The 17,439-nt window shown below is 34.2% G+C and overlaps 1 protein-coding gene across 2 annotated transcripts; it reads right to left on the bottom strand.

Annotated features, from left to right (window-relative positions):
• Positions 1 to 1,141: 1,141 nt before the first annotated feature.
• On the bottom strand, positions 1,142 to 17,433 carry LOC145735111 (tetratricopeptide repeat protein 17). Of its 2 annotated transcripts, none has more exons than XM_081988856.1 (16): positions 17,214 to 17,433; positions 14,424 to 15,013; positions 14,080 to 14,367; positions 13,880 to 14,030; positions 11,790 to 12,042; positions 11,609 to 11,735; positions 11,306 to 11,555; positions 8,467 to 8,640; positions 8,199 to 8,412; positions 7,946 to 8,140; positions 7,698 to 7,886; positions 5,737 to 5,899; positions 5,435 to 5,675; positions 1,733 to 1,890; positions 1,574 to 1,679; positions 1,142 to 1,519 (listed from the first exon to the last, which is right to left on the bottom strand). In XM_081988856.1, the coding sequence occupies exons 1-16, from the start codon at positions 17,316 to 17,318 to the stop codon at positions 1,364 to 1,366; spliced, it is 3,360 nt and encodes a 1,119-aa protein (XP_081844982.1). In that variant the 5' UTR covers positions 17,319 to 17,433; the 3' UTR covers positions 1,142 to 1,363. The 2 variants fall into 2 exon arrangements, with proteins under 2 accessions (XP_081844982.1, XP_081844983.1); XM_081988857.1 differs by having other exon boundaries at positions 14,080 to 14,364.
• Between the last annotated feature and the right edge of the window lie 6 nt (positions 17,434 to 17,439).

Genomic DNA, 17,439 nt, shown 5'->3' with positions numbered 1-17,439 from the left:
ACTTTGACCATCAATACCTTCACTCTGAACATCACCTTTTGATCTAAAGAATGTCAATGTTACAGTACCCTTTTGATCATGTGCTTACTGGACACCCTGTATGTTGAACCACCAGGTATTTTAATCTCAGATATTGTCAAAATACTACTCAGAAACATTTAACGATAATTGAAGAGATTGTCATGATTATTATCATCCTGAAGATGAGATTTACTGAAATAATCTCCCTCACCTCCTAGTTGCATGATAATATCGTCATAACTGGCATCAGATTTACCCTGACCATTCATTCTAATATTCTAGTAAATAAAGAAAATTTAAATAAATAAGCTTGAATAAAAATTCTATTATAGGGATGCCAAGTTATTTTTAAGGTAAATAACTAAACCTATCTAACTTACTTTCTACCTAAAAATCCAGCTTCTAAATATATCATTGAAACTACAAATGCCCTTTAATACAAACTACTTACAACTAATAATCTTCGTCAAAGAGTCCAAATTGTCCAAAATAAACCGCCAGTTGACCAATCTTCTTCTTTTCCGTTGAGGTGGATTTTCAACTGCAAAGGCTGAATCTCGGTAACAGCCGGGAGGCCTCCTCGGTTATCGATTTAACCACTTCTGGAATAGGTCCTAGATGGTACAATTGCTGGTAGCACTCGGTATTACACTCAGTAACTTCCGTTCCGGAAGGAAAAAGCTTTCTAAGTGTCCCGGATCTTCAATAGTCTGATTTTTGCTCGAATTTTTTAGAAAACTGACTTTCCAGCTCTCATTAAAAGTCTCTCTTGACAATCAACAACCAAAACAAAAAAACCTTTTTTCCCACCTTCTACCTCCACGTACCACCTTTTTCACCTCCTTTGAAGTTCATCAAGTAATACTGTTAATTTTCTTAATAACTACATACAATCCTACTAACACTAACTATAATGGTAAACACTTGACATCCCTACAAAAATGTACCTTTTCCATAATTTAAATAAATAAATTTTCTTTATTTTCTTGAAAAAAAAATTCTTTGAGACTGAAAACCTATTTGGCTTTCTTAAAGATGTTAAATTGCAGTTAGAGATGTTACAACAGTTTTCCCTTCTAGAAATTAATCAAAAAGGTTTTTTTTATAATAAATCAGAAAAAACACTGTAGTAGACATATATTTTATCACATTTAGGAAAAATAGACACGTTTATTAAAATACACCAATAAATTTCGGTGAAAAAAATGCACTGTCACAATTAAATATTCAATAAGGTACACCTGTCTGTCACGGAAGATACAATATTCTAGTCACAACACGTAATAAACAAGTTAAATTCGTGAGATTCATTTTATTGATCTGTAACCATTCAAATCTTTAATTAATCAACAATTTTAGCGGTGATACCGCCATGACTGTAACCGTCTTCGAAAAGCAGTTTACACAGTACGGCTTTCAACCGTAACCTTGCCACGTCAAATTTATCATTTAAAAGCAGACAAGCCCTTAAATATGGCACGGTATCCTCAAATTTATTCTGCAAAAAAAGTAGAATAATTTAAATAAAAAAATAAGTAACAAAACAAACAACCATTTTAATGTACATCTCGGCAAGTCTAAAGTGATTCCAAATACTTTTGGGGTTTTGACTTAAAGCAAAATGAGCAATTTTCAGTCCTTCATCTAACAAACCAACACTGCAACAAAAGGTGATTTACTTACTGACTTGTTCGGTTAGTTTTTAACTTACTTTCCCAGCAAGTGACTGAGAAAAATCAGCGGAATGTCCAATTGAGCGAGGGGAACCTTGGTAACGGCACCCCTAATGCAAACCACAGCCTGTTCAGTGTTACCGTATACTATCCAGTATATTGCTGAGGCCATTAACAGTTGCCAGTTGGTTTCGTCCTAAATAACGAAAAGAATACTGAAAATAACTTGGGAGCAGAAGAAATTGTTTTGTTTTTTGATTCGAAAGTTATTTTCGACAAAAATTTTGAATTTCAATCATGAGAAAGAAGCTTTTGAACAGAAATGTCAGATTATTTTATCAGTTTTGTAAAGCAGTTATGTGCAAAAATGCCGTTCAGGTAGTAGTAAGTAAAAAGTGAGTACAAAAACATTTTTACCGCTAAACGGGTTTCAGATGCTTTAAGCATTCCGAAATCTAATCCAACAGTATATAAACTTTGATTGGTATGTCATATACTATGGTTTCTGCAGAGTTTAAAATTAAAGAATTGATCTAAATTACCAGAAACTACAAGTCTTAAGTCTTCCCGGAGATGCTTTAAATTGTCAGAGACCTCTAGGACCGTTTTGAATGCTCCAAAGACCTCTAAAGACTACTGAGAACTTTCTGTAAAAAGCCCCAGAGCCCTCTACAACTGTCTTAAAATTTCACAAAACTGTTTTGTGGGCGACATGCCTTGCAAATACTGTCTCTCACAAATATGCATCCAGCAATACAGTTCTAATTCTCCAATATCACGCCGTCATTCCAACACAGTAGATAAGTACTTATATAAGTTCCACGTCGCATACTGACGTGTGTATAAAGCAAGGGGCTGCCAAGCCTTACTGACGAGTCCAAAGGCAGCTCCTGGGACGAAACACACATTACTACGTCATTCCCCTCTTCTTGGATGTAACCTCCAAAGTTTTACATTGAGAGTCCTCTAGGACCATTTTGAATGATCCACAGACCTCTAAATGCTATTAAGCTCTAAATGTTACCGGAAACTTTCTGAAAAGTTACAAAGCCCTTTAAAACTGTCTTAAACTTTCCCAGAACTGTTTTAAATTGCCAGAGGTCTTCAGGACCAATTTGAAAGTTCCATAAACCTCTAAATGCTATTGAGAATATTCTAAAAACCGTCAGAGCCCTCTACAAGTGTCTTAAACCTTCCTAGACTTGTTTTAAAGTGTCAAAGACCTTGAGGATTAATTTTCATATGTCAAAGACCTCAAAATGCTACTGGAAACTTTCTGAAAAAGTACAAAGTCCTGTACAATAGTCCCAGAACTGTTTTAAATTGCCAGAGGCCTTCAGAACCAATTTGAAAGTTCCATAAACCTCTAAATGCTATTGAGAACCTTGTAAAAAGCGCCAGAGGCCTCTACAAGTGTCTTAAACCTTCCTAGACTTGTTTTAAAGTGTCAAAGGCTTTGAGGACTGATTTTCATATGTCAAAGACCTCTAAATTCTACTGGAAACTTTCTGAAAAAGTATAAAGTCCTGTACAATAGTCCCAGAACTGTTTTAAATTGCCAGAGGCCTTCAGAACCAATTTGAAAGTTCCATAAACCTCTAAATGCTATTGAGAACCTTGTAAAAAGCGCCAGAGGCCTCTACAAGTGTCTGAAACCTTCCTAGACTTGTTTTAAAGTGTCAAAGGCTTTGAGGACTGATTTTCATATGTCAAAGACCTCAAAATGCTACTGCAAACTTTCTAAAAAAAATACAAAGTCCTGTGCAACAGTTCCAGAACTGTTTTAAAATGCCAGAGGCCTTAAGGAGCAATTTGAAAGTTCCATAAACCTCTAAATGCTATTGAGAACCTTCTAAAAAGCGCCAGAGGCCTCTACAAGTGTGTTAAACCTTCCCAGACTTGTTTTAAAGTGTCAAAGGCCTTGAGGACTGATTTTCATATGTCAAAGACCTCTAAATTCTACTGGAAACTTTCTGAAAAAGTACAAAGTACTGCGCAACAGTCCCAGAACTGTTTTAAAATGCCAGAGGCCTACAGAACCAATTTGAAAGTTCCATAACCCTCTAAATGCTATTTAGAACCTTCGAAAAAGGGCCAGAGGCCTCTACAAGTGTCTTAAACCTTCCTAGACTTGATTTAAAGTGTCAAAGGCTTTGAAGACTGATTTTAATATGTCAAAGACCTCTAAATGCTACTGACAACTTTCTGAAAAAATCCAGAGCCCTCTACAATTGTCTTAAAGTTTCTCAGAATTGTTTTAAATTGCCAGAGGCCTTCAGGACCAATTTGAAAGTTCCATAAACCTCTAAATGCTATTGAGAATATTCTAAAAACCGTCAGAGTCCTCTACAAGTGTCTTAAACCTTCCTAGACTTGTTTTAAAGTGTCAAAGACCTTGAGGATTAATTTTCATATGTCAAAGACCTCAAAATGCTACTGGAAACTTTCTGAAAAAGTACAAAGTCCTGTACAATAGTCCCAGAACTGTTTTAAATTGCCAGAGGCCTTCAGAACCAATTTGAAGGTTCCATAAACCTCTAAATGCTATTGAGAACCTTGTAAAAAGCGCCAGAGGCCTCTACAAGTGTCTTAAACCTTCCTAGACTTGTTTTAAAGTGTCAAAGGCTTTGAGGACTGATTTTCATATGTCAAAGACCTCAAAATGCTAATGCAAACTTTCTAAAAAAATACAAAGTCCTGTGCAACAGTTCCAGAACTGTTTTAAAATGCCAGAGGCCTTTAGGAGCAATTTGAAAGTTCCATAAACCTCTAAATGCTATTGAGAACCTTCTAAAAAGCGCCAGAGGCCTCTACAAGTGTGTTAAACCTTCCCAGACTTGTTTTAAAGTGTCAAAGGCCTTGAGGACTGATTTTAATATGTCAAAGACCTCTAAATTCTACTGGAAACTTTCTGAAAAAGTACAAAGCCCTGTACAACAGACCCAGAACTGTTTTAAATTGCCAGAGGCCTTCAGGACCAATTTGAAAGTTCCATAAACCTCTAAATGCCGTTGAGAACCTTTTAAAAACCGTCAGAGCCCTCTACAAGGTTCTTAAACCTTCCCAGACTTGTTTTAAAGTGTCAAAGGCCTTGAGGACTGATTTTCATATGACAAAGACCTCTAAATGCTACTGGAGACTGTCTGAAAAAGTACAAAGCCCTGTACAACTGTCTTAAACATTCCCGGAACTGTTTTAAATTGCCAGGGGCCTCTAGGACCATTTTGAATGATACATAAACCTCTAAATGCTATTGAGGCTCTAAGGCCTTGAGCAACACACATTCTGAGTGATAATATGCATCTGCAGAGACGTCGAATAAGTCAATTTCGTGTGCATAGCAACTGGGGCTGTCTCCAACCGCTTTATAGAAGATTTTGCGAAACGATTTTGGGTTGCTAGCTTTACAAGCTACAGCTCGTGCAAGGGCTGAAGCCACTTGATCATCATCTGCATCGTACATTTGGAAAATGGGCGTAGGACGGTAAGTTTGACAAAATTAAGAGTGATTTTCGAAATAAAAAAAAATTGAAACCAAAAAAGCTTTTTTAGAATCTCCAGTTGTGGTAATTTAGAAAATTAGGGGGTACTGTTAGGTGTTATTACCAATTATAGTGGTTAACAGTTTACTCAGTTTTAGAAATATGCTGGGTAATATTTTTTTGTTTAAAAAATAAAAAAAACATTTATTGTTGTTGAGTTTTTGTCAAACAATTAAAATAATTCAGCTGCAAACTTACCGCAGAAAGCGCTTTTGAAATTTTGGGTCCCAACTCCCTCATACTGGACTTAGAAGATCCGCATATCAACTGTAACATCTCTGCCAGGTCCTTTTCGGGAACGTTCGGAAGTTTTAGAGCCAAAATTTTGAGGGTCAACTCGTTCAAGCCGTACGGCATGTGCGGATTTAGCACTTGCATACAGTACGGTTTTTGATTATCTTTCGCGCTTTTAGCCGTTGTCAACATGTAAGGACTTATACTGAAATTACCACAAATGCACTCAAAAACGGTACGGTAATGGCGTAAAATAAAAAACTTACTCAAACATATTGTCTATTACAAAATCCCACATTTGCGAATACTTCAACGAACCTAATAAGTTACCACTCTGACACACCGAAGTAGACAACGCGTATGTGCCGTACTTGTCGTAGATGTGGAGTCTTTGGTCGTTTTCTGGATTAGCGTTAATATCCAGAGAAACTGGAATATGACAAGTGAATAGAAAGATTTAAATCACGTGTTTTATACAATATTTTTTGTTTGTATAAGAGACATTTTATCTTTTGTCAATTAGCTAAAACAGTCTAAGGACCTACCCATATTTTTAGTCATAATAACAGTAAATGTAGTCCCGTTTTTAGGTAATTTTTTTTACCAAATTGTCTGATTTATTGTTTTATTAAATTTCGTTCTATTATTAGTCAATTATTCGCTATAGCTCGCTATGCTCGTGAGCCTAATTGTTCTTTTCGTGAATAAAAAATGGTTTAAGTCACTTGTTGTATAAATAACTATTATTTTGGTTATACGTGTCAGAACCACGACAAAAAGTAAAACGTTTTGTCACTCTAATCAGTTTTGAAAAGTGTCACTTTATATGCCACAATTAGAAAAAGGTATTTTCCTGCCCCACTGACTACGACGCCATTAGGGAAGCTTTCTTAATTTTTTAACAAACTTTCTAAATTTGTGACCAAAAAATGTTTTAAAAAGTGTAATGTGACGTCCGTCCGGCACCCCGTTTGATGTCTGACTCTTTTGACATCTGATTACTAAACCGGGTTTTGATTTTAGAAGGGAGAAAACCCTTTTCTCCCTTCTAAAATTAAAAACCAATTAGACTACCTCAAGGTGATCAAGGTTTTTTTCCCCCATCCAGAATAGGAAAAAACAACAATCTTTTTTTAAATTTTGATAATTTTTTTTGCTCAAAACAAATGTTTAACTTGTGTGAAAACAAAAACGACTCAAAATCCCTCAAACAAAGCGAATCTGCATTTTGAACGGTAAAATTTCCACTGAAATTGCATACAGGGTAACTCAACTACTATTTTCAACTTTGACGCCCTCTGGCGGGCAAACTGTATAGGCCCTGATCGCATGTAGGCATATTTTTGGAAACCTTAGAGTCTTGGCTACTTTTTGTCTACACTGCCCTCTATGTGTAGATTGGCAAATAAAGGAGTTATTAAGAATCAAAGCTAATAGTGTAAAAAAATATAAAATTGCAATTTGGTTTATATTTACTTTCACTTACACTCACTATTCCACTGTGGGAATATGGACTACTTCTTTTCAATTAAATTAAGTAGTTTTAAGTGTAATTTTTAAAAAACTTTAAGAAATTATTGAATTTGAATAAAGAGATATTAAAATTAACACCTTTTTGAAATTTGATGAGTTTTTTTTGGGTCACCCTGTATAACACACTTAAATTGAATAGTTTTATCATATCAACTTCTTTTTCCACAAAAGCTTTAAAGAAATGATTAAATTAAAAGCAAAAAAAGTAAAAATAACTCCATTTTTGAAATATTGAAATAAAATTTGTAAACGGCCCTTTATCACTAAACTGGAAACGTCTTTCAACAAGATTATTTAGGTCATCAGAAAGAGAAAAAAATACCTTTTAATTGTCAAACAAATTCTTAAAATAGAGTCAATCAATTTGAAGAAAAAAAGAGTTGAAAAATAAGCTAAAATTTGCTATTCTTTTTGACGAGAAGTTTATTTTGTCATAAATTATTAACTTTAAAAAATCTTTACCATTCCCTAGTAAATTATGAGCAAAAAACTCATACTTATCGTTCCAAAACACCACAAATGGAAAAATTAAAACTACTATTCCTTCCAAACAACTACAAGCTACAAAACAGTAAAATTTAGGTAAAGAACTTAAAATGGCGCTTTTTCTGAAAAGCGGATTCTGTCCCTTTTCACTCTTCATTTCTATACCGTTAAACATATCAAATACGCAAAATAAAAACAAAAAACGTACCGTAAAAATCGCCAACCTTGTTGTACTCGTTCAAGAAATGCTCAGCTCCCAAAGATAATCCCATGTGCACATGGTGATGAACGTGGGGGTAATAAGACCCACTTTTAGAGTCTTTGAGATCAATTTCCGGGTTAGATCCATCCTCATCCCGACTTTCAGCAGCCAGTAAAGACGCCATAATTTGTTGACCTTCATTTTTGTTACAATGAGAAAAACCAAACTGCAAGAAATCACCGAAAAAAACTAACCTAAACTTTTCAAAGCTTTATCTTTGCAATTCTCAGTTTGGGAATGTTGCATCCCCTCCCCGACTCGATTTTCAGACTTGAAACACTGAATAGTTTCACCTCGATAGTTTCCATCCTGGCAAAAGTTATTATTTGACTCGGAATGGAAACAATGCGGTTGTTTTTCGTCTTGAACTGTCTTTAACACTTTCGCACCTTTAAAAATGAAAGTTAATTAAAAACAGCTTGATTTCAATGCGTTTTGCTTACTAACCAATCCCTAATTTTACTCTACAAGCCCATGTTTTCAAAAGTTTCTCTGTTAAACCGCCGTAATAATACGGATCTACCCGCAAAGCGTTTTTCATGTAATACATGGCTAGCAAAGGGTTATTGTTTTCGTAATGTAGTAATCCCAACAGGAAATTTGTCGCAGGTTCGATGTAATTGATTTTGAAAGCGAGGGTGGCAAACTTTAGGGACTGTTCCTAAAATTGTGATTCATTAATATTGAAGGACAAGCAGAGTAACTTTAAAAATACTTTAAGTCCTAACAAGTACATGGTTGAACCTAAAGACACCAAAACAACATCAGTGTGGTCTTTTGGAGTGTTTTGGAAAGCCATGTCCAAACAGTCCAATGCTTTGCGTGTATTGCCACGAACCCTCCAATATAAACTGGCTAATGTGGCTAGAACCCATTTTGGAGCGGTTTTCTACGGTAAAATTACTTGTTTTTAACTAATTTACTACGTTATATTTAACAATGTTAATAAATAAATAACATAAAGCTACTACAAAATATAATTTCAATGGAATTTTAACCATTTCGTGTGAAAAACGTTAACCACCCAAACCGTTCATTAAAAGTTTATTAGAATCAAATATTAATTTGATTCAATACAAAAATTTGGAATTAAGAGAAATTCGATGGGTGGTATATTTTAAAATTATTTTCATTTCATCTTTCTGTAACTTCCGGTTTAACCTAACCTAATCTAAATGAGGTAAAGTTAATTATTAACATAATTTTTAGAGATCTATTGTGATACACGTTAGTGTCCTGAACCTCCTCTGTATTTCATTTGCTATTAAAGTTATCAAAAAAGGAAAAACGGTTTCCGGTAGAAGTTTTGACGTAGAATTCAATGGCGTCATCAGTTTTTTTCTATTACGTTTAGTTTCTGACATATGACAGTAAGTTATATTTTTTTAAATGGAACACCCTATATATTTTTAGTTCATTTAATTCTGTTGATTTTTACTTTTTCAACGGTGTATTAAAACATATAAGTTTGTAAACATTAATTTTGGTAATTAGAAAAAAAGCGTTTCCTTAACAAAAAAGTGCTAAATAATATGTATACCAATATCCACAGTCGAAGTAAAATTTGGCTATGTTCTTATTAATATGTTACATGTCGTTTATAAACAGTTTTTTCAACTTTTACCTTAAAAATAGTAGAAAATAGAAATGGCCACTTTTCTTATTAAAGTGACGGTAGAACTGTTTGTAACTTAGATTTTTAATAAGATTTATTAAAAATATTTAATTTTCTGATGTGTTAGTTTTTTTTATTTCCGAATTCGTTTGGTATTTTAGATATTGGCCTTTTAGCTTAGCAAAGGTCTTTTTTTAAAATAACAGGATTAACCTCTACAAACTTAAATGTTGTAATACACCGTTGAAAAGGTAAAAATCAACAGAATTAAATGACGTAAAAATATATAGAATGTTCCATTTAAAAAATGTAACTTAATGTCATATGTCAGAAACTAAACGGAATAGAAAAAAACTGACTACGCCATTGGATTCTACGTCAAAACTTCTAGCGGAAACCGTTTTTCCTTTTTTAATAACTTTAATAGCAAATGAAATACAGAGGAGGTTCCAAAATAGCCAATTTTCAAAAGCCCCACGTATCTTTGAAACAAAAGAAGTTTGCGCCGCCCACTTTTCGCCAGTCATCTCAGCTCAGAAAAAGAGATCAGAACACGTATGCTACTTTTTTCTATCTATTACCGTTTTCTCTGTACCCCGTAAAACCATCGAAAATGCAGCACCCTGTACAGCTGAACCAAATTTCAAAAATTTCTCAAAATCACCGATTGAGAATTTGGCATTTTTTCTGGAATAGTTAAGTGACTCACTCTTGCATATACTGTAATTTTTTTAGAACTTTAGTCCTTGAATTAAAGGAGATACAGGGTGAAACACGTTCATGTCACTTTTACAACTAAACAAATTTTTATTTAGATCCGCCATTTTTCAGGAATGGTAAAGTAACTCACCCTGTATATTCTGTAATTTTTTCAAAATTTTACTTTTCCAATTAAGGAAGATACAGGGTGAAACGCTTTAGCGTCACTTTGACCGTTAAAACCAATTTTCAAACATTCCCCAAAATTAGAAATTTTCATTTAGAACAGCAATTTTTCCAGAAGTGACTCACCCTGTATATTCCGTATTTTTTTCAGAATTCTACTTCTTAAAGAAAAGGAGATACAGGGTGAAACACGTTAATGTCACTTTTACAACTAAACCAATTTTCAGACATTCCCCAAAATTACAAATTTTCATTTAGGAATCGCCATTTTTCAGGAATGGTAAAGTATAACTCACCCTGTATATCCAGTAATTTTGCTTTATCAATTAAGAAAATTACAGAGTGAAACACGTGCCCAACACCTAAAAGTTGGAAATAGTCACGTGATCCCCATAAATACGGTTGTAGTAACAAATGTCAAATTGTTGGCAGTATGGCATCCCGCTCATCGCCGAAATAACGGTGGTGATAATGGGTGTGTGATTCTCTAAAGTAACGTAAGTAATTTTTGACAGCTGACACTAGACACATCATACGTCATCATTCAACTGTCAAAAATTAGATTAAGGTGAAAAACGTCCTGAAACTCTCAATAGAGCGCGGCTACAATTTCGTTGGGGTGGAACGAACTACAGAAAAGTCACAACACTTCAAAATCTAAAAATGTCATTTTTCAAACGTCAATATCTCGAAAACCGTTGCAGATAATTCTAGGTTATGATACTGGAAAAATATTTGAAATTAGGGAGTACTCAAAAATATAATACATCAGGGTGTTCCATTTAAAATAAGCAAGTTGGTACCTACTTCCGGTAAAACCGGAAGTGTTGTGACATTCAATTTAGTTGGATCTTATATCGATCGATGTATTTTGTCGTGGGACACACCCTGTATTCTTCAAGGAAATGAAAATTTATAAATTACCCCGTATACAGGAGCTTAAAAGAAATTCTGCCAAATGACAAACCAGCAAATCTTCTCAACTTAATTTCTTCCTAATTTCGTAATTGGGTGTACACTAAATTTGATACAAATGTCTCTAAGTTTGACTCACCTTGTCCATTGCACTGATTATTCGTTGGCCGATTTCATGTTCTTCCGAGTTTCCATCATTAACATAATTTAAAAACTGTTTTCTCAAATAGTCCGGAACTTCTACTTCCATATCAAGCAAGTGCTTTTCCGTTACGGCAACAAACTTTTCGCCATTAATGTTTTCTCCTTCGCACAGTGGAGGATACCAAGGTAAGTTATGTTGGGTTCCTTGGGGTAGACCTAAATCGTCAGTAAGCGCTTTTTTCAACCTTAAATTTGTTTTTTTATTACCCACAAGTGAATACCATAAGGAATTGCTTACATGTAACCTTTGTTGTCAGGTGGAAGAAATACTGGCAAACGCAGGTTTTCTTTCTCCTCTAAGGCTAAATTCCACTCTGTACAATCTTCTTTTGTTGGCCATCCAGTAACGTCAAAGTACTGATTACCTTCGGGACATTATTTTTATAAAATAAAACCAAAAAGAAATCCAGTGCACATACTCTTAGTGGGCATGCTGGTTGGAAACTTAGGATAACCCATTTTAGACAATTCATCTTTGAAACCAGTTTGATCGAGATATAAAAAGTCTTTTTCTAGGTGAAAAGGATGCGACACCACAAGTTTTTGCTTCTCATTTTCCACAATTTGAAACAAGCTTTGCAAATTTAACTTGTCCACTTCGGGGGCTTTTTCGTAAAAGTCGCACGAGATGACAGGCTTACCTCCCGTACTCCTCTTAATACATCTCTGTACCTGCGAAATAATTAGAAAATCTGTTTTACAGTCAGTTAATTGAAATATCCGCCAAATATATAAATATATTCCAGGAGAACTGGCAGTGACCACATTACCATGACTGTGACGTAATATTCTTTTTTATGAGAGTATCACACATAAAACATATTAAAATGCATACAATGCAATGAAACTAATATAATTACCCACTTGGAAAACGGATTTTAAAGATAAAACAGAACATTATTCACTTCAAATCAAATCAAAATTACGAATACAACAAACAAACTTGCAAAACGCTTTTCAACCCAAATTTCATCTGAAAACCATGAAAATGCCATTCAGAACATGAACTACAAACACAAGACCAATTGCAAGCTTCGAAAGCCTCTGGCAGGGAAAAATTAAGCTAGATATGTAAACAAAACAGTCACGTAACCTTAGAAAGTCAATTTGCAAGCTTGATAAACGCTTTTTAGCTTAAATTTCAGCTAAAAACCATGAAAAACCCCAAAATATAAACAACAATCACGTGACCGATTGTAAGCCTCAAAAGCCTTTCTTCAGTGACCTCTGTAGACCAATTGCAAGAAAAGAAATAGAAAGAAGAATGAATGAATGATAGAAATGTAAACCAAACAGTCGCGTGACCTTAGAAGGCCAATTACATGCTTTGAAAAGTCTCTGACAGGTAAAAACTAATAAGCTTGAATTATAAACAGCTCCATGGAAAAAAATTTGACAGTTTGAACGTTAAAGAGCACTTTACTAGTTTGCTTGCGTCACGTGACAGCTGTCATAACTATCAAAACTCACTCACCAGTGACTTTAAAGTATAAAATGACAAGTAAATGTGTTTTTTTGAGGAATGGCACTGTAAGTTGTGTTTACAGCTCTATGGAAACAAATTTGACAGTTTGGACGTTAAAGAGCACTTTACTAGTTTGCTTGCGTCACGTGACAGCTGTCATAACTGTCAAAACTCAATCACCAGCGACTTGAAAGTATAAAATAACAAGTAGATGTGTTTCCTTGAGAAATTACACTGTAAGTTGTATTTACAGCTCCATGGAGACAAATTTGACAATTGGGACGTTAAGGAGCACTTTACTACTTTGCTTGCGTCACGTGACAGATGTCATAACTGTCAAAACTCACTCACCAGCGACTTTAACGTATAAAATGACAAGTAGATGTGTTTCTTTGAAGAATTTCACTATAAGATGTGTTTACAGCTCCATGGAGCCAAATTTGACAATTGGGACGTTAAGAAATACTTTAATACTTTAATGCTTGTGTCACGTGACAGCTGTCGTAACTGTCAAAACCCACTCACTCATAACGTGAAAGTATAAAATGCCAAATAGACGTTTCTTGTGTTTACCTACTTGTGTTTTTTTGTGTTTACCTACGACCTCAATGTAAATAGCAAATTACGCATAGTTTTCCGTTACGTAATGACCCTTTTTACGCACAATTGTTGTTAGCTATTGAATATATAGGTATGTATATTATAAAGCTGCAAAAAAACGCACAGTTTTAAGATCGGCCAAAAATTAAAAAAAGAGAAAGAATTGATTGATTGAGAAAGAAGAAAATATTGATTTCGTTTCCAATTATTGCTTTATCAAAGTATATTAGATGGAGATAATCGCATTGTTTATACAATTTTAAAGTTTTCATTAATTTTAAAGATTTGTCCTTAATAACTGTAATATCACCATAAATCATTATAATAATACAGCTCTCAGAAATATTCCAAATTCTAAGAACGTTTATAAAAGAAATAATTTAGCGTTTTCCCGTCAGTTCTTCGTGGAAACAATTACCTCGGACCATTTCTAAATATACTAACCTTTTTTGGCGAATTCAAAATTTCCGGACCAACTGCCTCGTATTCATAATCAAAAGACGCAGTCTCCCACATAAGCCTTTCCTGCAAACGAAGCCACTGCTGTTGCACACTATGGTAATCGTGCAGTTCTGAGAGAATGTTTTGAAGATCGCTATATTTCAATTCGTTTACTTTGAGCCAATCACATTCATCCTACTTACTTCTGGAATTTAGTTAGAGCGGTTTCTAATTTGTAGTAACACAAAACGGCGTGTCTGTTACCGGCCGCGTCTTTATTACTAGGATCCAGTTCCAAATATTTTTCGTAAGCCGCTATGGATTTGTTAAATTCACGCATTGCGGCGTATATGTTACCCATTGCGAAATAGTGTTTAGGTTCTTTAGGTGCAAACTGGATTGCACTGTTTAATATTTGTATGGCTTCTTTAGAGTGCCGCGATTGGTGTAAAATTCCCGCTAGATTATGCAAGGGTATGTCTTGAAAACTTCTAACAAAAACAAGTTCATTTAAATGCGCTTTTAACAAAAACACCAATAAACTTACCCAGTTACAAACTGAATAGCTAGCTTCAAACAATCTATAGCTTTATCACCTTCTCCTTTGATCCTCCAGTAAAACGAAGCCAAATTGTAATGCACCCAAGAAGTGGAATTTTCCTTTAAAGACTTGACAATATAATATCCAAACTGATCGAGTGACTTCATTGGCATAAAAGTCTTCCGCAAAGCTTCCTCAGGTTTCAGCACCAAGTTGGTTTTATTTACCAAAGATTCCGACCATCTGGCCGGTGTTAATTGCATACACAAAGGCGTTTTCAGCTCATTATTACCCTTAACTTTGTCCATCTTTTTGGGTATTGATATAACAATCCCTCTCTCAGTGCCGTTAATGGCAATGTTGTTATATAAATCCAGGTCTGAATATAACTTATCAGCGGCCAAACAGTCCACATCTTCGGAGGTGACTTTGGAGCCAATGTTTGAGTTTTTCTCAATGTCCACCCACTTCTTCTCTATTGCGTTCTTGCGGGAAAGAAGCTCGTCATAAAGGTCGTTGATGTCGTTTTTGCGGCTCTCCTGATCCAACAGAGCGAGCAAGTCGTCTGGTTTTCGCAAGTCAAACGGAGAATCCAGCTAGAGATATAAGAATAAGTCTAAGATAGTTAATGCTGCAACTTCTTATTGCAATTTAATTATAAATGTGGTAATACTTAAGAATGGATATGATCATCCCCTAAAAGAAAGTTTTGTGCAGAACTTTTGAAAAAATTAATTTTTTTATTTTATTTGGTAAACTGACTGAACTGAATTTTGTAAAACTAAAATCACTATTACTGAAAATAACATTTATGACCAATTGACACTAAAATATTTAAGCACACCCTTATCTTTGGACCTCAAAACTGCCAGAATCAAAGTACAACTTAGCTTAAATACGTTGGTGCATTCCGCTATTAGTAATTAGTATTATACATGCATTAAAAACATTGTTATAATCAACATTAACAGAATTCAAGAATATAACTGTCATGTCCACAGAGTTATATGAACTCCTTAAATTTTTTAAAACAGTTTTGAGGGAATATCTTTCTTAAATGACCTTTTAGGGCAAAAGTACCCTGATGCAGTCTTGTAGAAAATATAATTTCCCTATAACTCTTCCTTTATTACACTTTTTTGATATTTTTTCAAATAACCGAGTTACGGACTCGTTTCGTTTTTTACAACAGTTTTGGGGGAATTTCTGCCTTAAATAACCTTTTAGGGCAATAAATCCAAACTGACTAAAGTTAACCTAAGTTAACCCAACAATTTCAGGTTTTGGGGTAGACAGATTTTGCACACATAATGAAAATAGCCTCTTTTCTTATTATTTATTAAAAAAATCAAAACAGTGTCTCAAACGTCATTCTGGAACGTCTCAGGCTGTCATTTACAGTTTCAGTATTATTTCAATAAAGAAATACAATGTATAATATTACTAGTAAATAATAATAAATACATATTAGTATGTAATAGGTAATTATTATGGTTCTGTTACATTGGTTCATTTCTATTGCCTTTTTTTGTAAGAAAATATTTTCCTTGTAATTCCCTGGCTCCATCTCTGTTTATGATTGTCTAGACTTGAAATTTACTTTTCATACAGGACAGTGTTGTACCAGGGCCCTAATTCTTGAAAACAGTTGAAATTTCAAAAACAAAACATAAGAAAAATTCCAAAATAAACTTTGTGTTTACTCGTAAAATTTGCTAACGTCCATTAGAATTATATTATAATAAATAGGCAGTGACCATTGTTTTAAAGATTTGCCAGTTTCCAGGTTTAGACCAGACCCAAAAGGATCCGAAACTACACAAATGGCAAAATTTACTCATTAAAGCAACACAAATATTTGTCTATATACATGGTTAAACAAAGAAATTGGACAGTCCTAATGTGTAGGTATTTGGTTATTTTAATTATATTTCATTTTGTCATAAACTTAGAAACTGTCAAATACCACTCCATGAGGCTATCAAACTATAAAACATTATTACATATTATATTATTATCTTTAATGCTTGTTTATAGGTCTATGAAGACAATTCTGGCATACAAATGTATGTTTCAGTTAATCTATTACAAACAGAGCTATTAAACTAAAACAATCACTTGAAAAGTGTATAAATTAGTGTTATACTATGTCAAAAATGTACTTTATAGCTTGATATGTTACATTTTAATAGGTCAATTTTGAACATATTTAAATTTGTCCCAATGATGGTAACTGTCAAATACCACTCCATAAAACAATGATGGTACAAAGTAGGTAGGATAGGTTGCAAAGTTTTGTTTTCTTTAGTAAAATCTGGCAATATTACCTTTTGGCTAATAAGGTCTTTGCTTTGGAGTGGACAGTTGTTGTTGCTCTCCACTAGGTTCAACCTTAGGTCTAGTGTGGTGTTTCACAAAGAGAATTGCCATTCTTCAACTCTCTACTTAATTAAGATTTAGCAAAGCAAGCATATTTTCAGACCTTTAGCAACTGTGTGCAGCAGTTCTGCACAACATTTTTTCATGTTACAGTAAAATCAATGTGCAAAACCCATTCAGGAGTTCTAACTGCCTTTAAACATAAAACCCAAGAACCCATCACCAAATCACTTTATTACAGTGCTTTTTTATACCAGAAAAACTCTGCTACATTGCAAGTTAACTACACAGCAACAAAGTGAGTGACAGTGGAGCTTTTTGGACTTAATTATAAATATCTTTGATAAGAGATAACGGAATTTTGGTATATTTGCTTGTAAAATGTAATAACAAAACTGCAGCAAACATATAACTTACAAACGCTTGGACTTTTCCAGTTTGAGTGACAATCCAATGGTTCACAGCCCCAAGTTGGACAAAGTTATGGAAAATCAGACACAAAATCACAACGACCTTAGTCATGATTTTTACACATTCATGAAAAAACTTTATTTACCATTTCAATTTGAATAAAAACAAAATTCAAGTAATGATTTATTTTTTGTTGTTGTAGTGTTGACGTTTTTGATCTTGATGACATGCG

This window comes from Ips typographus, linkage group LG11 (genome assembly GCF_016097725.1).
Source record: "Ips typographus isolate SLU linkage group LG11, UJ_Ityp_2.0, whole genome shotgun sequence".
In the NCBI taxonomy this organism is placed as follows: Eukaryota; Metazoa; Arthropoda; class Insecta; order Coleoptera; family Curculionidae; genus Ips; species Ips typographus.
Note: the sequence above shows the minus strand (reverse complement) of the source record. Positions and strands in the feature narration are given on the sequence as shown.

What these genes read in the sequence shown, in the direction of transcription:
- LOC145735111 (XM_081988856.1), bottom strand. Translation starts at nt 17,318, where the DNA reads ATGACTAAGGTCGTTGTGATTTTGTGTCTGATTTTCCATAACTTTGTC. An exon ending in TGTACTTGTTAGGACTTAAA is followed by an intron (nt 8,413 to 8,466) that starts GTATTTTTAAAG and finishes TCACAATTTTAG; the next exon opens with GAACAGTCCCTAAAGTTTGC. An exon ending in GTAATAGACAATATGTTTGA is followed by an intron (nt 5,676 to 5,736) that starts GTAAGTTTTTTA and finishes TGGTAATTTCAG; the next exon opens with TATAAGTCCTTACATGTTGA.